The sequence below is a fragment of the Camelus bactrianus genome, chromosome 18 (assembly GCF_048773025.1).
Source record: "Camelus bactrianus isolate YW-2024 breed Bactrian camel chromosome 18, ASM4877302v1, whole genome shotgun sequence".
NCBI classification, from domain to species: Eukaryota; Metazoa; Chordata; class Mammalia; order Artiodactyla; family Camelidae; genus Camelus; species Camelus bactrianus.
In genome coordinates, this window is record NC_133556.1 from 13,800,159 (window position 1) to 13,823,042 (window position 22,884).

At 55.4% G+C, this 22,884-nt stretch overlaps 2 protein-coding genes across 3 annotated transcripts; one reads left to right on the forward strand and one right to left on the reverse strand.

The window, feature by feature from the left end:
- Positions 1 to 1,509: 1,509 nt before the first annotated feature.
- On the forward strand, positions 1,510 to 22,758 carry STX1B (syntaxin 1B). Of its 2 annotated transcripts, none has more exons than XM_074346051.1 (10): positions 1,510 to 1,810; positions 9,877 to 9,951; positions 10,150 to 10,249; positions 10,341 to 10,415; positions 13,006 to 13,079; positions 13,460 to 13,568; positions 13,761 to 13,834; positions 15,721 to 15,858; positions 15,959 to 16,069; positions 22,631 to 22,758. In XM_074346051.1, exons 1-10 carry the CDS (start codon positions 1,781 to 1,783, stop codon positions 22,631 to 22,633), a joined length of 789 nt encoding a protein of 262 aa, XP_074202152.1. In that variant the 5' UTR covers positions 1,510 to 1,780; the 3' UTR covers positions 22,634 to 22,758. The 2 variants fall into 2 exon arrangements, with proteins under 2 accessions (XP_074202152.1, XP_010970736.1); XM_010972434.3 differs by lacking the exon at positions 22,631 to 22,758 and adding an exon at positions 16,323 to 19,743.
- On the reverse strand, positions 19,834 to 22,851 carry HSD3B7 (hydroxy-delta-5-steroid dehydrogenase, 3 beta- and steroid delta-isomerase 7). The gene is made up of 6 exons (XM_010972435.3): positions 22,686 to 22,851; positions 22,311 to 22,466; positions 21,897 to 22,005; positions 21,719 to 21,818; positions 21,366 to 21,528; positions 19,834 to 20,882 (listed from the first exon to the last, which is right to left on the reverse strand). Exons 1-6 carry the CDS (start codon positions 22,849 to 22,851, stop codon positions 20,467 to 20,469), a joined length of 1,110 nt encoding a protein of 369 aa, XP_010970737.2. The 3' UTR covers positions 19,834 to 20,466.
- Positions 22,852 to 22,884: the final 33 nt, after the last annotated feature.

The following is a 22,884-nucleotide window of genomic DNA, read 5'->3' on the forward strand; positions in this document are numbered from 1 at the left end:
AGTAGCTGCTGTGAGGTTGGGAGGATTATGGGAGCTACTCAGTGAAGCACCTGGGAATTGGTGGATGCTCAGAGCATGGTAGCATTAATTGGATGGGGGAGAGAACCAAGGACAGCTTTCTGTCTGCTTTGGGTGACTGGGTGGAGGAACATGCCACCTCTGATGGAAAGCACAGAAGGGGCACTTTGGGGGGAAACGAGGCCACCACAGTCTTGGAGGTCAACGTCAAAGCCCCGCTCACTCACGGCAGCGATGGATCCCCATGTCTCTGATTGCATCGTTTGTCTCTGTTCTTGGGACCCAGCTCAGTGCTTGGGCACATAGTAGGAGCAGGACCTGGCTTGCAGGTATAGATGTGGCTATTGAACGTATGCACAGCTGAACCCAGGGAGGTGAGAGGATAAAGAAAGAAGAGAACCCGGGATGGGGTCCAGGAAACCCTGACGCTGAGGGAATGTGAGAAAGGAGGGGGTCTGGAAGGAGGCTGGCTGATGACATTCAGAGTTTGGAGAGGGAAGGAATGGGAGACAGGAGTCAGGTGGGAGCCAAGGAGAGGAGGATTTCAAGAAGAGAGGTCATCAGGGTCACATATCGCTGCAAGATCATGGAGGATAAGGCCGGACGAGTGCTCGATGGATTTGGCATAGAAGAGGTCATTGGGTAACTTGGCAAAAGCAGGTTCAAGGCCTGTTGGAGGCCAAAGCCCCCATGGCAGGGGTAGAGGAGTTGATGTGATGTTAAGACGTGGAGATGGGGAGAGGAGGGGTGGACATTAAGGAAAGGGATGCAGAGAAATTGGACCCTCAGGGGTACCAGAACTCCCCTCCCAATCAGGACGAATTCTGTTTTAAGTCAGAGCCATGGAAAGATAGGCCAGGAGGTCTCCGGAGGTGGTGAGCACCCTGTCTCTGGAGGCAGAGGAGCAGAGCTCTGAGACCCATGCTGTCCAGGGACCCTCACACTGAGAGTGGGGAAGGCTGTGTTAAAAAACAAGCTCCATGGCCTTCTCAGCCAGACTTGGCTGATTCCTTGCATCACAAAAGAGGGTCACTCTTGCTATTTCTAGTGTCCAAAGAGCCTCCTGCAGAGACCCACACACAGAGGTGGTCGTGCACAGACTCACACAGATACTCTCAAACACAAAATATAAAATCTATCTATATCTCCTGGTGTAAAGGGATCCACAGCACCTCTCCTCGGGATATTTCCTTAGTTCATTCCCTTACCCCTTCTTTCTACCATTCCACCGCCACCCCCACCCCGCACCAGCATCTCTGTGCCTCCAGCCGCATCTCCTCTGTCTCTCCGCAACTCTCCCTGCTTCTCTGGCCCTGCCCTTCCCCACCCAGCTCTAGGCCTCTCCAGTCCCCCTCCCTCCTGGGTCCCCCTCCCCGGACTACAACCCCCAGGCGCCCCCAGCCCGGGGCGCTGCGCATGCCCCCTGCTCCCCGCCCCCTCCCGGTTCCCCCCTCCCTCCCTTCCTCCTTACCTCCCTCCGCCCCCCTCCCCCGCGCTTCAGCTCCCGCATCCCTCCATCCAAGCCTGTGCCGCAGCCGCATCGCCACCGCAGCCCCGGCAGAGCCGAGCCCGGCCCAGGCCCCTGCCCCTGCCCGGCCCTCGGCCCGTCGCCCCCGGCCCCGCTCCCTCCCGCGGGCCCCCTCCAACGGCACCGGTGCCCCCCGGCGCCCCCAGACTCCAGCCTCCAGCACCGAGGCAGGAGGCAGGGAGCAGCAGCAGAGGCAGGAGAAACAGGAGGAGGAGGAGGAGGAGCCGTCGCAGGATGAAGGATCGGACTCAAGAGCTGCGGAGTGTGAGCTTGGGGGTGGAAGAAATGGGGGGGCGGGACCCCAATATTTGGGGAGCGCATGGGGATGAAGTGGAGGAGGTGCTGGGACATGGGGGCAAAAGCTGACTGGAGGTTGGTGGCAGGGGCACCCCAACATGTGAAGGCACCTGATGTCTCCAGTGAACCTGCATTTTAGGGACAGGGGCTAGAAAGGGTGGGAGGCCATTAAGACACAAGGGGGCAGGAGAGGTCCCAGGGGCCCTGGACACCCCACATTCCCGGGAGGGCCCTAGGGTCTAACCTGGGGATGGGAGAGAGTAAGTGTGAGGAGAGAATTGGAGGGTACTGTCATCCGCTGGGCAGATTTGCGAATTAGGAGGATGTGAGCTACTGGGCCAGGCTGAGCCTAGTGGGACCCAGATTTGGGAGATGGTGTGGGGAAGGACAGGTTGGGACTGAAATGCCAACACCTGGCAGTGAATGAAGTGTGTGTGTGTGTGTGTGTGTGTTGCTCTCCATGGGGAGGGGGCATCTCTCAGAGACCCAGTGGGAAGGGGTGGTCTCAGGAGACAGCCAGAGGGCCAGGGCCTGAGATAGGGTGATCCCAGAGGTGGGAGATGGGGCTGTGGAGGAGACCGAGAGGAGGTTCACACACAGGGCCACGGAATTGGGTTGTATGACATGGACTGTGCTCTGCTGGGGGGAACTGGGGCACCCTGCACGGTCAGGGGCAGGCTGACAGGAGCCCCTGGTCTGCAGGCCGGAAGAGGCCTGGCTCCAGGAGTCCGGCCAGGCAGTTAGTTGTGTTTGGGTGACGGGGGAGGAGGGTGGCACTGGTGTCTGCAGTGAAGGCTGCCATTTGGAGAGGCTGGGGAGTGGGGGCCTGATAAGAGTGGTTTCTGGGGCTGGAAGGGTGCTGGAGGGGTGGGAGAAATGACCTGGGGCCCAAGGAGGCAGAGCTGACAGCCTGCTGTGTGCTCAGAGCCTGTGGTGTTATGTTAATAAAATCCTAGCCCCAGCTGATGTGGCCTAATGCACTTGACCAGATGCCTGTGGGTCATTACCCTGGTGGTTGTTATCCCATTTGACAGATGAGGAAACTGAGGTTCTGAGATGGGCAGGAACTTGCTCAAGGTCACCACGCAAGTGGGTGGGAGGATCAGACTGGAATCTGGGTTTCCCGTCTACCAAGTTGACATGTGTCTCCACTTTTTTAGTCTTTGAAAGACCAGTCTCAACACTGGGGGGGGGGGAATCTCTGTCTTTGGGGAGTCCCTGGGATTTGGGGGTGGGGAACCAGGTTACAAAAGACAAGAGGAAGGGGCTTGGAGGCCAGTGACTGTTGTCTCTGGGAGGGATGGGCTAGCATGTGGGAAGGAAGGAGGAACTAGTGATTGAGGGCGGGAATGTTGAAGATTTCGTTTTTTTAATTAAACTTTTACTAAATACACAGGCATCAGGAAAACGACACTTACAAAAATACCCAACACACGTGTGCCAGACACTGTTCTAAGTGTTTTATATGTATTCGTTCACTCACAGCAACCCTAGGAGACTGGTACTACTATTCCCCCACTTTATAGGTAAGGAAACTGAGGCCCAGAGAGGTTAAGTAACTTGACTGAAGTCACAGAGCTAATTAAAGGCAGTCTGGCAGGCTGGCTTCAGCACGGATGCTCTAAACTGCCCTTCTCTCATGATGCCATTTTCATCCAAAGCAGGCTGCTATCCGAAGTCTCATTAGACCCTTACCTGGTCAGGTAGGTAGGCTGAGAGACTACTTCATTTTATAGTGAAGGAAACTGAGGCCCAGGGTAGTTAAAACTTGACCAAAATCACACAGCTAGGAAGTGAGGAGTCCAGGTTTGAACCCAGATCCGCTGCCGCCAAGACTATGCCATGGCTCTAAAACCCAGAGAAGTAGAGAGTGGGTTGAGGTGAGGTGGTGGTGGAATTTCTGTGTGATGAGAAGCGGGGGAGGGAAAAGGCAAAGGCAGGAGTGTAAGCAAGGCCGGGCATGGGGCCTTCGTTGGAGTGGGTCAGGGACCCTCCTGCTCAGGGTGAGGAATCCTGCCTGCTGGGGGCAGCCGGTGGGGGAGGTGGGAGGTGGTGTGGAGGGATGAAGGGGGCTGGGTGCCTGCTGATGGCTCTGATGTTAGTCATGGTTCAGGGAAACTGGAGATTTGGGAGGGCACGTATGGGGTGGAAAAAGGCTGCCAGGTGCCAGGAGTGCAAGGGTCACCCAACCAGAGTTGAGAACGAGGAGGCTGGGAGGCAGAGGGACTCAGCAGGGTGTGGGAGGCCTGGGAAAGGGGTCTTGGAGAGGCAGAGAGGGATGGAAGGGCAGTGATGGGAGGGGATGTCAGCCCGGGGGCCTGATTATCTTTTTCAACAGTACTTTTGAGGTCCCAAGGGGTTCTTAGGTCTGTTCATCACATAGCAGTCAAGGGCACAGATTTGGGAGTCAGACTGTCTGGATTCAAATCCTAGCTTTGTCACTTCCTGTGTGACCTTGGGTAAGTTGCTTAACCTTTCTGGTCCTCATGTTCTTCATGTGTAAATTAGGAGTAATAATGGGTCCTGCTTTGGAGGCTTGTCCTGAGGACTGAAATGATGCCAGAAGCGCCTAGAAGGAGGCCGAGTGCACAGCAATGCTCCGTGAGCATTTGTTATTCCACAGCGGACTTGTTCATTTCTCTTGAGCCTCACATCAGCCCCCTGAGATGGACAGGATGTGACCCCTGATTTATTTTGGACTAAACTGAAGGCCAGGGCGGGAACCTGACTTGCCCAAGGTCATACAGCTATTAATGGCAGAGCCAGGGTGGAACCAGGGTTTTCTGTTTCCAGTTTACCAAGCACCTTCGGCGCTGGGCTGGAGCAGAGGCTGTGGCAGGGAGTTAATGAGCTGGATGGTTGTCCCAGGGTCCAAGGAGTGGGGCCAGGGATGGGGCTGAAGAGGGGTAGAGGGAGAGCAAGTGAGGTGGAGAGGAAGGTTGCGGGGAGAGGGGACGCATTGTGGGCTGGAGCCCGTGAGGCAGCTGTGGGGTGGGAGGGGGTGTGGGGGCTGGATTGGGAGATTGGGAAATGGGCGAGGGGGAGGCCTGAGTGAGAGAGGCTGGAATTTGAGGGCAGGTGGAAATGGGAGCTGTTCTAGGACAAATCATGCACCCTGAGGGCAGGGGCTGGGTCCAACGTATAGCACTTAGGTATTGGGGCACAGTAGGTGCTTTGGAAATGCAGACCTGATGTAACAGAAGGGAAAAGTAGCCCAGGGTTCAAGAGAGTGGGCAGGGATCAAGAGAACCCTGGGTGATGGAGTGCTGTACCCCAGCTGCGCGGGCTTGTTTCTGCCACTCGAACACACCAAGCTCACCCTGCCTGAGGGCCTTGGCACTTGCTGGACCCTCTGAATGCAAGGTCCTCCCTGACCGGCCAGTCGAGCACCACCCCCGATGCCTTCTTCTCTCTATCACATCTCCTCCTTCATCTCCCTCCTGCTATGTAGCACCATCTGAAGTTGTCTTGTTCGTTTTGCACTGTCTGTCTCCCTCCCCTGGAATGTCAGCCCCTGGAAGGAAGGCCCTCTCCCTGTCTTGTTCATCACTGTATTCTCAGCAGCACTCAGAAGAGAACTTGACAGAGATCACACATATTTGTTAGGTGAATGAAGAACTCGGTGGGGCAGAGGGAGGATGAGGAAGGGAGTAGGTGGGGAAGGCGGGGAAGGCGGAGGAGAGAGGTTGGGGTGGAAGGCTGGGCTGGATGCTGGGAGCAAGCCGAGGTCCAGGTCAGGGAGACAGATGGACTGAAGCAGGGGGGTGCGGTGGAGAGAGACTGCTGCCTCTAGATCAAAGGATGCTTGTATCTCTGAGAAGCAGGTGTGAGCACATGTGTGTTGTGTGCTTGGGCATACATGTGTGTTTACATGCACACACAGACACACTCTGACTTTTCTATCATCCAGTTTCAGTCTCTTTCCACCTCTAGGTTTTTTTTTTTTTATTCAATAATTTACTGGGAATTGAACCCAGGACATTGTGCATGCTAAGCATGTGCTCTAACACTGAGCTATACCCTCCCCCGCTTCCACCTCTGTTTTAATCACCCTCTGGTTGTCTCTTTGGTGGACTTACTGGCTCACATTGCCCCTCTCCTCCCATCCATGCATCTGTCCCTGTTGTCTCCCCACCACCGACACACACATGAGTGCCCTTGGTGTCCCTCATGGAGAAAGATTGAAGCTAGAGGCTTAGATCTGATAACCCCTCTCCCCAGGACAGTTCCAGAAGGTTGCCAGGGCGGAGGCACTCTCACATTTAATCCTGTCAAACGCTTGAGGAGTTGGTGAGCCATAAAGAGCAGAGTACCTGGGTCTCTAGCCAGGCTCTGCCCTGTCAGCACACCGTCAGCTGTATGATCTCGGGCAAATGACTGAATCTCTCTCTGCCTCATCTGTCAAATGGAAATAAGAATGGTATCGACTTCATGGAGTGGCCATAGGATTAAACAAGAAATGCGAGGCACTTGTAACAGGGCCCAACTCCCGGTCATTAGGACCATGTGTCAAGTGTACATAATTCTTATTGTCTTCACTTTGCACATGAGGAAACAGGCTTGAGCCGTCCATGAGGTGGATGGGGGCACATTTGATCATCTTGTTGGAGGGAGTCTGCTTTCTTTCAGGCTGGCCGACTCCTTTCGGAAATGGAGGCTGTGCACATTTAAACACTCACACCTCAGAGCAGGGAGGGCCCCTCATTTCACAGAGAAACCGGGGCCCAGAGAGGGGCTGAGATTTGCCTAGAATCACACAGCAAGTCAAATGGAGGCTGAAATGCCTGCCTTCCGGTCTGGGCTCTTCCTACAGCCTGGCATCTCTTAGTAGTTTTCCGTCCTGGCTGCTGGAGTTCAGTGGTACTGAGGACAAAGCAGAGCGAACTCTTTGGGGGCCAGGAAGGAATAAAGGGACAGGAGGGGAAGAGCCTGAGATTTAGCACTGGATAGTTTAGGTCCCACCTCTGGCCTTATTTGCTGTGCAGCCTTAGGCAGGTCAGGCAACCTCTCTGAGCCTGTTTCCTCATCTGTAACATGGTAGGGCCACCGGGTAATAGTCAGCCCTCACCGAGCACTTATTCTCTCTGACAGCATCAGGCGTTTTTCCAGCCTGGTCTCATTGCCTCCTCCTGCCCACCAGTTAGGGACTTTATTGCTATTCAGCAAATGCAGAGACTGAGTCTCAGAAGGAAGAAGGTGTGTGGCCTTCTAGCTGCTGACCTGTGCAAGCTCTTTAACCTCTTTGTGACTTAGTCTCCCCATTTTTAAAAGGGGGCTATTGTAAGAACGAAATGGATCAATGAATGTGGTGTGCATTGAACCCTACCCAGCAAGTTATAAAATGCTATGCAAATGTTCGCCATAATTATAATTATGTTGACCAATGACCGTTACAGAGTTTAATGAAGATTAAATGAGATAAAAAGAATGCAAGACCTACGCCAAAGGTGCTTTCAAATGCTCGTACTTTGCGAGGTTTTCAAAGGCGCAGAGCATCTCTGGGATTGGGCCTTGTCTGGAGGGGACCTGAGAGGGGAAATCGCTGGTGGCAGCTTTGCTGGTAGGAGGCTGCCTGGTCTCAAGCTTCAGAAAGGGCTATGGGAGGAGGCATGTCTTAGATGCCTCTGCTTTCCCAGCTCCCGTCAGCCTGGGTGCCTTCAGCAAGTCCCTTTCCTCTTCCCCCTCTGACCTCCTGTTCCCTCGTCTGTGAAATGGGGACATCTCTTCTCAAGGATCAGAAGGGATTATAGACGTAGAAGTGTTTGTAAACTGTAGTAGATTCTAGCTCTCAGATGTCTGTAATCATTATGCCAAATAAGTCATCCTCAGGCCCTCTACCTTTCTTCCTCTCTCAAGGGCAAGTAAACAGGCAGCCAAGGATGCTTCAGGGCAGAGACAGGGATCTGGTCCTGGGACCCCAGGAGAGAGAAAGAAGTGAGACTTCAGGAAGTCTTTAAAGACAGCGTGGGGAAGGGAAAGAGAACAGGAAATTTCCCAGACACCTGGGCCAGTGAGAGGCCCCACAACATGTGGGCAGCTGGGCTGAGGGCCGAGTGCTTGCAGAGAAGGGACAGAGGAATGGCTTTTGGCTCTAGGAGAAGGGGACCTGGTCGGGCAGCTGGCTTTTGAGGATGAAACATCATGAGAGGCTGGTGGGTCCTTGGAGATGAGCCAAGCATCCCAGAGCCTTTTGGAGACAAGGTCTATTGGTGTAGTTCCGGGTCAGGTGGAGGCTTGAGAAGCCAGAAATCTCATCAGGACCCCCAAGCACCCCCTGGGGTCACCCCTCCTTCTGGGGGCAACTGTGGGCAGAGATGGAGGAGCCTCCCTTTCCTGGGAGATATTTGGAGATTAAATGTAAGTGCTGAGCATGAACCCAACTTGGTGCGGGGTGCATCACCTGTGGGGAGGACCCCTGGGGTCCATCTGAGAGGGGCTCAGTGAGGGAGTTGGGGTGCCTTCGAGAGGGTCCAGCTGGACATCTCTGGGCTTGCAGCTCTCCCCAGTGCTGTCGGGGCCCTCTGATTCCAAGTCACCTGGCTGTCTAGATCACATCTAGGTCCCATCTGGCTCTGTCTCGGTTCGATCTGAGCTGTCTGTGATCTGTCTGCACTGAGTCTGGTTGGGTCTGAGCTGTCTGGTTTTTGTCAGGCCCTGTCTGCGATCTGCTCGGACCCTGTCGAGGTCCCATGTGAGCTCTTCTCTTTAGATCCCAACTGGCAACCCCACCAGTAGACGCTGTTTGGATCCTGTCTGGATCTCATGCAGGCTCTGATTGTGAGATTCTGCCTGAGTTTTGGCTAGGTTTGGTTTTTTTCTGGAAATCAGGGTGAACTCTGTTTAAACTTCCTTTGATGCTGATTAGGGCTCCCGATGTAATTAAGCTTGATGCGCTCAGCTTTTGCCCTCAGACTCCTGTCCTGAGCTAAGAAGGATCTTGAGTCGGAGTGTGGAGCACGGGGAGCCCTCCCTGCCCCACTTCCCTCTTTCCCAGCTCCGAGTGAGTGTGCAAACCTGAGGCTCAGAGAGGCTGGGAGAACAGCCCCAGAGGGCCCTCCCGAATGTCCCCGGGGGGCAGGTGCACCTCTGTGTGTCCACCTGTGTCAGCAGGCAGCTTTGCGGTGGGTCTGTGTGCGGGTGAATGTCAGCAAAGCAGTGTGTCTCCGTGTGGGTGTCAGTGGGCCTATTTCTGTGTGCCTTGGGTGTCAGCCCTTCTGTCTATGTCACTGGTCTGTCTGGTGGCGGCGGTGGCGGTGAGGGTGGGTAAATCCCTTTGTGTCTCTGAGCCCCGGGGGTGGAGGGCTGAGCAGCTGCAGGTTGCAACTGGGAAATCCAAGCAAGTGAGAGTAGGTGGGTGTGAAATTGGAAGAGGCTGGATGAAAGCAAGTGAATATACAGAGGAGAGTCTTCGGGCGGGGTGGGGGGCTGAAAGTGGGTGGGAGGAGGGAGGGCGGGGTGCTGCCTGTGTTTCTCATCCAGCCCTCCCCGGGCCTGACTGTGCTTGCTTAACTTGGCGCCTGCCGCTGGCAGTGAAGTGACCTTGTACAGGGTCGGGCTAGTCGGCTAGTCAGCTTGGAGGCTGGAGGGGAAGAGAAGGGGGCCAAGTGAGGCCCAGCAGGAGTGGCAGGGGGATGGTGGAGGGGGTCAGGCTCCTGGCGCTCCATTCCAGACCCCTTCTTGCAGCCTCAAGCCAGTTACTGTGAGTCTGACATTTGGCTGGTTGTGACAGTATCGAAATACTTGCACACTGCTTGGTTCAAGCAGCTGTCCAGAGCGCCACCCGCCTCTAGGGTGACTGCACTCACACGATCACTTCTACCCCTGAAAGTGTGTCTTTGGCTAATTCCCTTCAAGGTGTCCTTTGGGCCGTCAGCAACCCAGCCTCTGGGACCCTGTGCCCGAGATATCCAGTATTCGTTCTAACTGCTTGATGCCCTGGCCCCCTGCATGTGACCCCTCCCAGGACCCCTGCTCCGAGCCTAGAGCTAGGAGCATGAGGACTGCTCACAGACGCTGCCTTCCTTTCCTTCCAGGCGAAAGACAGCGATGATGAGGAGGAGGTGGTCCATGTGGATCGGGACCACTTCATGGATGAGTTCTTTGAACAGGTAACAGAACCTGACCCCCAGCCAACAACATCCTACTCCCTGGCTCCCCCACCCCCACCCAATCTCTTCTCCTCCATCCCCTTGGCCTTTTACCAACCCCTCTGGGTCTGGCCCATTTCCCTGAACCCTGACTGAGCCCCCTGAATCCCTTTGTCTGGCCCGACGACTTGGCTGGGTATAGCCGATTTGCTGCCCCAGGTGGAAGAGATCCGGGGCTGCATCGAGAAGCTGTCAGAGGATGTGGAGCAAGTGAAAAAGCAGCACAGTGCCATCCTGGCTGCCCCCAACCCAGATGAGAGTAAGTGTTGCTGCTGGGCGGCCGTGGGCTGAGGGGAGAGGGGTTCTGGGGTCCCAGCCAGGCGTCTCACTTGCCTTGACCCTCCCCTCAGAGACCAAACAGGAGCTGGAGGACCTCACCGCAGACATCAAGAAGACGGCCAACAAGGTTCGATCCAAGTTGAAAGGTGAGGAATGCCATTCCCTGACTGAGGAGGGAAAAAAAAATCTGCGCTCCATTGGACTAAACAGGCCTTTCTATGAGAAATATCTCCAAACTTCCAGGAGCCAGATTCCTGAACAGTGAGAAAGTATAAAACCCAAGATTTCCCAACTTGCTTCAGATTCCTCAGAGAAAGATATGTACATGACAGGAAAATGAGGGAGAGGAAGCTTTCCGTCCGAACTGCATCTGAGCTCTGCTGGTTCCATCAGCGTGAAGGTCCACCAAGGAAAATACAGTCTTCCAGGTGGCTGTAGTTTCACAGAGGCCTTGTTTCTCCAGAACAGGTGCTGGGCATAGCGCTAAGCACCCAGTAGGTGGGCTCAGCAAATGCTTCTGAATTGGTATCCTTAGCTCAGGACAGATTGGACTGTGTGGCTGACATCAGGGGCTGGCAAGCTTTCAGGAGGGACTTGCCAAATGCTCATGTATTCACTCTAATTTAAGGACTTGGGTGCTGGTAATAACCACCTTCCCCCAAAGCATTGTGGGTTGGGAACCTCCCTGTCTGCTGGTGCCAGGGGACTAGCAGTGTTACCATGATGCTAATTGTATGCTCATGGTAATTCTGCATCAGAAAACATTTGCCGAGCATCTACTCTGTCTGAGAAACATTGCTGGGCTTTGGGGAAAAGGAGTCATGTCAGATGCCTGGCCTTGAGCATAATAACCTTGGTCCAGGGAGTTGAGGACGGGGACTCCAGGCCCTTCTGGACTCAACAGGAGGCCATGTGTGAGCCTCCGGTGCTGATCTGTAAGCCCTTTGCACTCAGGAGAGTGTGCTGGAAAGCAGAATGATCTAAACTGGGAACACATTAATCCAGGCAGAGGGAGTCCACTTCCATCATCAACTCATCCCGGACAAGTCCCTATCCTCAGCTTCCTCATCCGTACAGTAAGAACTGAAGTGACTTCAAAGCTGGCTTTTTTTTTTTTTTTCCTTCAGTAGGAAAATCTTTTTTTTCCCCAAGTGAAATCTTACCCAAAATTCCAATATATAGAACACATAAAAGTCAGGCTGTTCTGGTTGAACTGGGGTTGGGAGACCGGGTCCTACCTGCCTGGCCTCCTCTTCACTCCAGGCAACAGCCCCTGAGGTTCAGTCTCAGAAGCAGGATTCCATGGAACACCATTTAAAGATCCCTGGGCTCAGTGATTTCTTTGAGCCCGTGGAGCCCCGACCTTAACACTCTCTGACCCTGAGAGGGGGTGGTGGGTGTAGCTCAGTGGTAGAGCACATGCTTAGCAGGTCCTGGGTTCAATCCCCAGTACCTCCATTAAAGAAATATATATAAATTATGTAACGGGGGAAAAAGCCCCTGAGGAGGGCTGTATGGTTTAGAGTCTGGGAATATACCAAGAAAGAAGCTAGGAAAAGCGGCAATGGCGTAGAGAAGCTGAGCTCCAGAGAAAGAGACAAGACTGGCTTCCCTATCTTCCTCCAGCGAGGTGGTGCCCCGAGCTCTCGCTTTGTGCATGACCCTGAATGAGTTGTTTTACCCATTTCCATCTAAGTTTCTAGTCTGAAACATGGGCTGAACTCCCAGGACTGCTGTAAGAAGTCAACCAGACCCTGTCAAGGATCCCTTCCTCCAGGGCTTGGCCCCAGCCCCAAGTCTGACAATAGGGTCCCAGTCTGGCCAGAGATTCTGACATCCCTGGGTGTGTGTTCCTGGGCTTATCCAGTAGCAGCAGGGCCAGAGCTGTCACTCAATCACTGGCCCACCATTGCTGGCAGGGGAGCGTTGGGGTGCCAGCGAGCCCCACACCTCCACCGCTGCCAGCAGAATGGAGAAGCAATGTTCTCAGGAACAGCCTGGAGGCCCTTCCAGGGCTGAGAGGGCCTGGTGATTCATCCCTGCTGCATTTTCCGGGCACAGTAGATCTTATCCTCAAGCTCTTTTTTTTTTTTTTTTTTTAAATCTGAAGAAGTGTGGGTAGTGCATGATCTAGAAGCAGGAATCCCAGTTAAGCTGTGTGCTTTTCCAGAACATCCTCTAGACATGGGAATTCCTGGGACAGGGATCACCTTGTAAGGTAGGGTGGGAGAGCAATTTTCTCTGTTGGAACATCCATCCACTTACTACAGAATTTTCCAAGGAAAGGGTGTCCACTAGAACCTTACCCACCTGAAAGTTCTTGCCTTCCACCAGAAAAATCCCAGGGTGGGTTCCTGCTCCTTTCCAGAGGCTGTAGGAAGTAGAGAGTACCCCACATGTTGGGGATATGAACTGGGTGGTTGGGAAGGAGTTATGGCTGTGGGACTTTCCAAGACCCAATCCTTCCACCTAGCCCCCTTCTGTCCGGTACCGACTGACCCTCAATCTCCCTTCCTACCTGCCTTCCAGATCTCCTCAAATAGTCCCTTTACCTGCTGACCGCGTCCCCCTCACCCCGCCCCACCATTCCTGGAGTCTGCTGTCTGCCGTCCCCTGGGTGTAACATCGGTTCATGGGCCTGGTACTTGCCTCGGGGTGTCAACCCTTCCTACGTCCCAGACCCCCGCCCCACATGCCTCGGGTCCCCCACCCTTCATTGCATCCTCTCTCCCACAGCGATCGAGCAAAGCATTGAACAGGAGGAGGGACTGAATCGTTCCTCTGCAGACCTGCGCATCCGCAAGACCCAGGTAGGAGGCAGAGGTCAGGCACCATCGGGGTCGGACCGGGACCAGAAGCCCTGTCTTTTGGGGGTGGGCAGGGCAGAGCGGGCACAAACGTGGGGCACAGCTAAGGAGGAGCCTGGACAGGAGCGGGGCTTTGAGTGGGGGCTTTGGACAGGGCTACAGTGGAGGGTGGAACCCGGCCACATCTCAGTGTCCTAGCCGGGCCTTGGCTGATTTGGGCGTAGGATAAGGGCCTGGGGGTATGGGACTGCACACTTGTGAGGGGTTGGGATCGTGGCACAAGCTGAAGAAGGGGCCGTAGGCTAACTCAGTCCCTCCTGCCCACTACATCCCTCCACGGTCTCTTTTCCCTGCCTCCTGATGTGTCTGTACCCCGACCCTAGCACTCCACACTCTCCCGGAAGTTCGTGGAAGTAATGACTGAATATAACGCGACCCAGTCCAAGTACCGGGACCGCTGCAAGGACCGGATCCAGCGGCAGCTGGAGATCAGTGCGTGTGACACCCCTCCCCCCAAACTCCTGAGACCCGCCCCGTACTCCTTCCAGACCCTTCTTCTCCATGGAGGGGACACCTGGCCTGGGGCTGGACGGGAGGGTGGGCTCCCAGGTCCCTGCCACATCCCACCACTTTAGGCACCCAGGTTGGTCCAGTCCCTGAGCAGGGAGTCCTTTCTCTCAACAGCCGGAAGGACCACGACCAACGAAGAACTGGAAGACATGCTGGAGAGTGGGAAGTTGGCCATCTTCACGGATGATGTGAGCCCCGCATGGGGGTGGGGGCTGTTTTTGGAAAGCATTTGCCTCTCTTCCCCAAGCTTGGGCTGAACTCAAGGTCCTAAGTCCGCCCTGGAATAACAAGCCCTCAAAGGTCTGGACCCAGAACTGGGGAATTCCATGCGGGCAGAGCAGGAAGGTACCCTTATAAAAAATGGCAAACAGGAGGGTGTCAGGCACTGTTCTAAGCACAGTACATATTTACATTTACCTGCTAAACTCATTTAGGCCTCACGTCAAGCCTTTGAGGGAGCCGCATTTCCCAGATGAGGAAATGTGACCCAAAGAGATTAAGTTACTTGCCGAAGTCACACAGCCACGGGCAGCGCCATTCAGGACTCTTCAGCACTAAGATACAATATTCTCTACTGAAACGAGTCATTTCACCAAATGACTAATTTGCCTACATTTTGAAGATTTGAAAACAAAAACACTTTTAGTTTTGCTGAAGTTTTGCACCCTGCCCTGCCCTTGTCATCTTGTATGTGAAATAGATGGGCTTTCCCCAACCGTAGTTCTTCTTTCTCTTCACTGACTTTTGCCCTGGCCTGACTAGTTCTGTCTTTCTGTTCTGGTGGCAGAATGACTCTGGTTATGGTTTCTAGACCAGGATTAAAGTATGTTCAGTGACTGTCTAGCAGTTTTCAGCGAACTGTTATTTAGAGAACTGATCTTTGTTAAATTAGCTTTGAGCAAATTGATAATGGGCCAGTTAGGCTGGCGCCCTCCCAAACAGTTCTGCCCAGGCTGTCTCCGTCTATCTCTCTGTCTGAGAATGGAGGGAAGCCTGGTGAGTGGTTCTAAGGGGATACAGCTGACCCTTGCCAATTAACTCACCATCATTGCAATGGAAATCCATCATCACAATGCAGGGTGGTTGGTATCCTGCCTGAGTGCTGAACAAGATGCAGCCAGGCCCTAAGGTAGTAACTTCTAGAGTCAGGGAAGGCGTCCTGGGGGAATTGAGCTGTGTGCCTTAAGAGACAAGGAGCATTTGGACATGGGGAGGTGGGCAAAAGGACATTCCAGACAAAGGGGACAGACTGGACAAAGACAGGGCGAGTGGACCACTTGCCCAAGAGCCACTGGATGATTTGGACTGTTTTATGATTTGGGGAGATAAGGACAGAAAGGGAGACAGGGCCTTGACTGCTAAGGTCCAGGTATGTAGCCTGTGGGTAGCGGGGAGCCCTGGAAGGTTTTAGAGTAGAAGAGTGGCTTGATGTGGTCTAAACAGTGAGTGGTTTGGAAAGTAAGTGGTCTGGCTTTTGTGGGAAAGAGGTACCTGATTGTGGGTTGGAGCCTCCCTTTCACTGATTCCTGAGGGCTGCCATGTATTTCCTTATTATTTCTCCCTGACCCATGTCATGGGGGATCCAGGAGATTTGTGGGTACACTGCCTTCTCCTGTGGGCTTCCTTTTCTGCTCAATCCTCTCCCTTTGCTGTGTCCCCTTCTGTTATCCTGTCTTTGACCAGATGGCGGCTCCCAATACTGGTGGGGGTTCAGGCCCCCTGTCTCCCTTCCCAGGGTTTCTCTGCTGTGTGTGGCAGAGGCAGCCCTGGGCCAAGATGGTGGGCCCAGGACAAGTTTTACTTCTCGTAGTTTAGCAAACTTCTCTGCTTCCTGTGTGCCAGGTACTAGTCTAATCTACACACATTCACTCAATCTTCACACAACCAGGTGGACATTGTTAGTATCCACATTTTCCATGTGGGGAAACTGAAGCCCAGAGAGGTTAAGTAATTTGCCCGTGGTTACAGCTAGTAGATGCCAGCCAGATTCGAACCCTGACACTGGCTGCAGAATCTAAATTCTTCTGGGAGCAAAGGGTGGTCTGCAGCTCTCTCCCTGCCCCCATCGCCCTAGATCAAAATGGACTCACAGATGACGAAGCAGGCATTGAACGAGATCGAGACGAGGCACAACGAGATCATCAAACTGGAAACCAGCATCCGCGAGCTGCACGACATGTTTGTGGACATGGCCATGCTCGTGGAGAGCCAGGTACCGCCTCTGCCCCAGCACTCGGGGGCCCCGCCCAGGTCCCCAGGACCCCCTCTTCCAGTCCAGCCCTCACCCCATCCCGGGCACATCTCCTCTGCAGGGCGAAATGATCGACCGCATTGAGTACAACGTGGAACATTCCGTGGACTACGTGGAGCGAGCCGTGTCCGACACCAAGAAAGCTGTGAAATATCAGAGCAAGGCCCGGAGGGTGAGCCGGGGCGGGCGGGCCTGCGGAGCAGGTGGGCTGGAGCCGAGCGGGCGGGGCTGGGCTCAGGCCAGGGCTGAGGTGAGTGATGAAATCCCGTGAGAGGCCTTATCTCACATTCTGACCTCTTCCTTTTTCTGTTTTCTCTCCCCTCTTCTTTTTCCTCACACCCTCCTCCCCCATCTGTCTGTCGGTGTGTCTGTCTCTTTCTGTCTCTGTCTCTCTCTTCTCTCCCTGTCGCCCTTCCTGCCTGCAGAAGAAAATCATGATCATCATTTGCTGTGTGGTGCTGGGGGTGGTCTTGGCGTCATCCATTGGGGGGACGCTGGGCTTGTAGGCCCCCCACCCCTGTCCCTCCCAGACCCTTCCCCCACCACATTGGGAGCAATACCCCCACCATCCCTTCACTCCATCCCCTGCTCCAGGCTCACCCTCAAGACAGACCCAGGCAGCCCCCCCCTTCACCTCCCCTATCAGACCCTGGAGTCCCTGGACCTCCCCCGCCATGGACCACCCTCGCCCCCGCACGTAGATAGCAGCAGGCGTGATCACACATGCACACCAACATGCATGCCGCCGGCACATGCTCGAGACGTGTGGACACCCCAGCGTGTGTGTGTGTGTGTGTGTGTGTGTGTGTGTGTGTGTAGAAGCACCAAGTCACTCTTCCTGACCCCCACCTCAAGTCTGTGTGTTGTCTGAGCTTTCCTCCTTCACCTGGGTTGTTGTGTAGACTGTGGCCAGGTGTAACACAGCAGCCCACCAAGCCCCGCTCTGTCTTCTGTGAATAGTGGTGTGTGTGTGTATACGTCTGTGTGTGGGTGTGGCCACAGATCTGTGGACAGTTTGTGTAGATGGAATTTTTGTGTTTGAGTGTTTAAATCCACTGCAACAGCCCTTCCTCCCATGACACCCACCCCCCTACCCCGTGTCTGCTGCCAAGTGGGGCAGGTTGTGAGTGTATAGATGCTCACACTCACTTTCCCAGAGGATCCAGGTGGGCCCAAGTCCTCACAGGCCACGGAGGACACCTTAGTGCAATGTAGAACAAACCCTTCTGGCTTAGTCATCCCCGCGGCCGGCGTGTGTCCTGGGGAGCGCATGTGTGTGCGTGTGGAGTTCAGCCACGGCGAGTGGAAGCACACTTGTGTGAATAACTGGCTTGGCCTGTATGTCCATGTGTATTTCCCAGCAGGTGATGCGAGAGGCGTGTGTGTGTGTGTGTGTGTGTGTGTGTGTGTGTGTGTGTGTCTCGAGGATGTGCCTGGCGTGTCAGTAAGTCTTCTCCTGAGGCAGCGCTCGTTGTGCACTGGACACCTGTCTGGGGTGGGCACAGAAATGTATGTTTCTGTGCTATCTCGAGTACACCTGCACCGATCTGTGTGTGTGTAGGACTTGTACGTTGTGTGTTTCTGCCCCCTGTATAGGATATGCACATACTCATTTACCTGTAAGGACGAGTACCCCAGCCAGGTTTGTTTCTCCAGATTATTTGTCCCCTCCGTCTCTCCCCAGAGCTGCTGACCACTATCTAGAGTGGCCACACACTGCTACGTCAACAATTGTGCCACGGAGCTTTCTGCCCTGTGTGGTCTGAGCCCCTGTGCACACATGCCCAGATGCTTATTTTCCTCTGTCTCTGCCAGAGGGTAGGCCTGCCCCTGTGGAAGCTGGGACACCTTTGTGTGCTCCTACCTGCCACGGTGGCCGAGGCCACACCCAGGCACACACATGAAGGAGGAGCAAGGCGCATGCTCACCCCGCAGGGTGTGGGTACAGGCCTGCACATGGATGCCTCCTGGGAGGGCTTTTTGCGGGCAAGTTACTGATAAGGGGAAATGTTTAAGGCTGCCCCAGGCAGATTGGAAATGAGGGCATTCTTGAGCAGTAACTTCAGAACTGGGAGAGGCCAGTGATGGTCCCCACCACCCCATCTGATACTCTGGGCTCTGCCTCAGGGACCTTGGGTTTGGGGAACTGTTTATTTCAGACGTGCTGGAGTGGGCTGCGTCCTAGGGCCCAGGCTCCTGCTGAAATACTGGCAATAGCTGTTCCCCAGCAGGGTGAGACTGAAGGTGGGACACAGGCCTGGGTTTCTGATGGTGAGGAAGGGGTCAGCTGCTCCCTCGCTGTGTAGACAACACGTGCATGGGTAGGTTTGTGCATTTGGTGGCTGGGGGGAGGTAGTCAGGCAAAGGACAGTGTTAGAAGCCTTTCAGTCTATTGGCCCAGGAACGTGGACCCACATGTGCAGGATTGAACATGCAAGTACAGGAATGCACCCTGCCCTGGGGTCAGGCATACGTGTGCACAGGATGGAGGACTTTGGTGTGAGTGCAGATCATCTCCTGGAGGGTCCCAGGTCCCTCTTCATGTGAAGCATGTGTGTGTGTGAATGAGAGAAAGACAGTGCAAATGTGACTTTCAGAACATAATCCCCCGCCTTCCCCACAGCTCAGCTAGCCAGCCTCTGCCCTGCCTGGCTGGGCCCTGCCTGTGTGTGGCCAATACATGTATGTAACCCCTAAGGTAGGCTCTCCTGAGGAGGGGAGCCTGCCTGTCCATTCCCAGAATGCCCTTCGTCAGGGCTGGAAATTTGCCCCCATGTCTGACTGCAGCCCTCCTGCTCCCACTCAGGCTTCTTTGGGGACGTCAGAGCAGGCCCCAGCACCCCCCAACCCCACCCTTTTTCCTTCCTGCTGCCCAGGCAGGATACCCTTTCAGGCCAGTTGTTTCCGGAACTCCCACAGCCTTGGGGCCACAAGGAGAAGGGTGGAGCCATGGCTGGAGTGATGCTGTTGCCTCCTTGAGTGATTTTAGGCCTGTAGCTGTCCATCTCTGGGTCTCAGTTGGACCAGAGAATCCCTGAGGGTCTGTTCTGCCTCAGCTTCTATAAGTCCCACACATCATACGATGTGTTTGCTTGTTGGCTGCTGTGTCTGTGTGTGTCCTGGAATGTTGTCTGGGGGCTGGTGTCTTTCACACGTTCTCAGACAAGTGTGTGCTGCCCACCCGCCACGCACCTACAACCATCAAGCCCCTGTGTGCCCCGCAGGTGGTCCCGGGCTTGGCCAGGGCTCCGTGCTTCCCCTTCCCCTTCCTCCCTTGCCCTGCCTCTCACGAAGCACACTGCGTGTCCATCCCATGTGCCTGTGGGTTGATGCACGCTCTTGCCACGCCTTGAGCGTGTGTACATGATGTGTTCTATGCATTCACCCTGCCCCGCACCCCCAGCCTGCCCCGCAGAGGACAAGATGGGTGGCCCCCGGCTCCCTCCCCCCAATCCCGCCTGCTGTGCAGTCATGTGCGTTGGCGTGTGTTTGTGTCGCTGGCGTGTCACGTGATATAGCCGTGTTTGCTGACATGAGCCCCTGCCCCTTCTGTTTCTCCGTTGGTTTCTAGAGCTCTTTCCCTCTCCTCCCTAGAGGGGACAGGACTCCTGGGGCCTGGCTGGGGGCCCAGAGCCAGGCCACCCTCTCCTGTTAGCCCTCAGAGTCCCATTTCTCTTTATTGGTGACCAAGTTGCAAATGGATAAAACACAGAAAAATTCTGCCCCGCCCCCCACCCTGCATGTCCTGTCCCCAGAGCCCCCCACCCCTATCCCGGGCCGGGTTGGGCCCCGTGGGACGGGAGAAATAGCAACCAATCCAACAGCGGGCATGCTGTGTGCTCACTTCCTTCTGTCCCCGACCCGGGACTGGCGCCGTGGGGAGAGGGATGTGGTGGGTGGTGGGTGGGGGAGCTGGACAGGAGGATGGACACAGGCTTGGAGAAGAGTTTTAATGCGGGGCTTGGCAGGTACAGCATTACTGGGGCATCTGTGGGCAGAGATCTAACGATACTGCAGGCGCTGATTCAGGTAGAGGAGTGGGAAGAAGTGAAAGTAAACAGGTTTCCTCGGGCTTCATTGAAGAGAATCAAAAGATAAGTGTCTAAAGGCAATACATGTTTTTAAATAGGGGGAATATGACCCCCAAGGATGGACAGAGGTGGTAGGAGGAACCAGGAAGCATCTTCACTCTGAATCCAGGACTGAGAATCACATGGGGACATCAGAAGGCCAGCATGAGGCCTGTGGAACTTCTACCCACTCATGTTCTGCTTGAAAAGCCAGAAATGGGGTGGGGCTGTTGAGCATCAAGGGAATCAGACCCTCGCCAACCTGCCGCCAGGCCTGGGTTGAGAGTGAAAGTATGCCTGCCACCAAGCCCTGCCCTAGATCTTAGGGGGGTCAGGTCAGAGACTCAAGGCTCACGGATTAAAATGTGGAGAGCCCTAGAACAGCCAGTCTGGCACCAGACCCCTCCTCCAGCTCTAGAATGCAGCCTTCCCTCCCCATCCAGGGTCTGAGGGCTCTGGATGAATGTGCTATGCTGGGCTCCAGGCCCCAGCTCCACCGTCACTGGGCTGAGCCCTCCATGGCCTGTACCCAGCGGATGGTGCGGGTCCGGCTCTCCTCCCAGGAGAACAGGGGCTCGTAGCCAAAATGGCGCTGAGCCTTGTCGGTGCTGACGGTGAAGGTGGTGTTGGCCACAGCCAGCGTGTAGGGGTTGAGCAGGGGCGCGTAGAGCAGCAGCGGCCGCAGCAGCCACTGCAGCAGGGCATTGAGAGCAGCCAGAAGCACCAGCAGCCAGTAGGGCAATAGCGGGCGGGCGCCCACCAGCCGCAGTCCACAGGGGCCCAGGAACTCCATGTTGAAGTCCTCGTAGCTCTTGTAGGGGGAGTTGTCATAGCAGAAGTAGACCTGGCCACCCATCAGTGCAGCTCGATGCTCTAGCTCCCGGGCCACCAGCACGTGCATCCAGGCCACGTTGCCTGTGGGGGAGGGGAGCAGGGCAGGATATGCCCGAGTGCCCTTGTCACCGTGTGATGCTGCTCGCTCCCAGGCTGGCGCAAGGACAAGCTACCCCTCTTTGGGTCCATGTAGGTGCTGCCCGTATGACTACAGGCCCTGGTGAAGGCCCCTCCCAGGCCCCTGTAGTCACTTGTCCCCCTGGGCCAGCCTGTGTGGATGCCAGTCCTTTTGCTCCTGGGCAGATGCTCCCCATCTCCTCTCCTGAGAAGATGCTGTTCCCATAACTGAAATCCTTTCCTCAGCCCATGACATATTTTTTATGTCAGCCTTCGCAGTTTGCATGGGTCCTGTTTCCTGTGCAGACAATGTCCGCATATCATAGGTTGCTCTGGCCCAACTATAGACCATCCTTTTTTAGCCAGAGTACACAACAACCCCCCTCCCCGAACCACATAGGTCCTGCCCCGTTCTGAGCCTCCCGCACTGCCTAGCCCGGGCCTCACCCACGTAGACCCGGCCGTGCTCCACAGAGGCTGGGATGGCCCGGAAGAGCCGACCGCCTAGGCGCAGGCCCTGATGGTAGAAGTCCCTCATGATCTGGTGGCCTTCACCGTAGATGCCGGTGGGACGCAGGGCACATGTCACTAGGGGCAGCCCCCCTCGGACCTGGGGGCAAAAGGCAAGCACTGCTGAGACCTAGGGCCCCCGGGCCTGCCCTCTGCCCTGGCCTCCTCAAGCTGGAGATGGAAGGGAAGTGCCCAGGGCAGGAGGCAGAGGAGCCCGCAGGCCCCAGCTCTACCTCTGCCTGGCAGTCCTTTCCACCCCGTCTCCTACATTTCATCTTCCCCGGCCTCACCTTCCTTCCGTTGGCTTCTAGGACCAGCCGCTCAGCTAGGGCCTTGCTGCAAGGATAGGGGTGTCTGTGTGCTGCTTCATATGGGGTATTCTCATTTCCCCTAGTGGAGAGAGAGGGAAGAGTCTTAATGCTGAGGCGAGATGGGGCCCTTGGAGTATTGGGGGAAACCTCAGCTCACCTGTAGAAGGGCTGGCCTTTGACGTTGGGCCCCACAACTTCCATGCTGCTTGTGTAGACCAGGAAGCGTGTTCCACTCTGTACACAAGCCTCAATCACATTTTGTGTGCCTGGGGGAGGTGTTGGGTGAGGGGGTGGAACTGTCCAAGCTGAAGCTTCCTCCCGCTCTGCATCTTTCCCCTCCCTATCCCAAAGCTATGAAGGCATGTGCCTTCCTTCCCCAGACCCAGGGAAAACCATAGCAGGTCAGTGAGGGCTGGCCTGTCATGACAGGGGCAGGAGTGTCCACAGGCCAGCTTGTCAAAGGAGAATCAGAGGTCAGGGTCAAAGAGAGGGCAGGGGACAAATAGCCAGGATCAGGCCATGTGCCAGGGAGTACTGAGTAGTTGGTCAGAACAGGTGGGGAGCGTCTCACCCTGCACGTTGACCTCATGGATGGTCTCAGGACTGGCTCTCCCGAACACGTCCACCAGCCCAGCTGTGTGGATGACCACATGGGCTCCAGCCACAGCTGCTGCCACCTCATGGGCCTGGGTCACGTCCCCCTGGATGGCAGTCACCTGCACGGGCCCTGGGAGCAGGTAGGGGCCACCAGAAGCATTATCAGAGCTGAGGCCTCTGGACAGCTGCTGGGTTTAGCCCACACCCTCAGGAGCCACATGTTCCCAATGTGACTCATCCATTCCCATCCATTTGCACTGGAGAACATAACAGGCATCATCTTTTCCACCACAGTGAAGGGATCCACACCCTCCACCCAATCCTCCCCGACTCAGTCCCCACCAGTCACCTGTCTTCAGCTCCTCCAGCCAGGGATCCAGGTGGAGGTCAAAGATGCGCAGCTCACAGAGCCGGGGTTCCTGCTGCAGCAGCATGCGGACCACATGCTCCCCCAGGAAGCCACAGCCACCTGTGACCAGGTACACCAGCTTCTGGGCCTGTGCAGAGTCTGCCATGCCCGGCTGGGGAAAGAGACCCTGGCTCAACTG

Bases quoted from the DNA above. Each gene is read 5' to 3' on its own strand.
- STX1B (XM_010972434.3), top strand. From the start codon at position 1,781: ATGAAGGATCGGACTCAAGAGCTGCGGAGT. The intron at 10,416-13,005 runs GTGAGGAATGCC...TCTCTCCCACAG, and splicing joins GGTTCGATCCAAGTTGAAAG to CGATCGAGCAAAGCATTGAA. The intron at 16,070-16,322 runs GTGAGCCGGGGC...TCCTGCCTGCAG, and splicing joins ATCAGAGCAAGGCCCGGAGG to AAGAAAATCATGATCATCAT.
- HSD3B7 (XM_010972435.3), bottom strand. From the start codon at position 22,851: ATGGCAGACTCTGCACAGGCCCAGAAGCTGGTGTACCTGGTCACAGGT. The intron at 22,467-22,685 runs GTGACTGGTGGG...ACCTGCTCCCAG, and splicing joins GCTGGAGGAGCTGAAGACAG to GGCCCGTGCAGGTGACTGCC. The intron at 21,819-21,896 runs GTGAGCTGAGGT...TCTCTCCACTAG, and splicing joins AAAGGCCAGCCCTTCTACAG to GGGAAATGAGAATACCCCAT.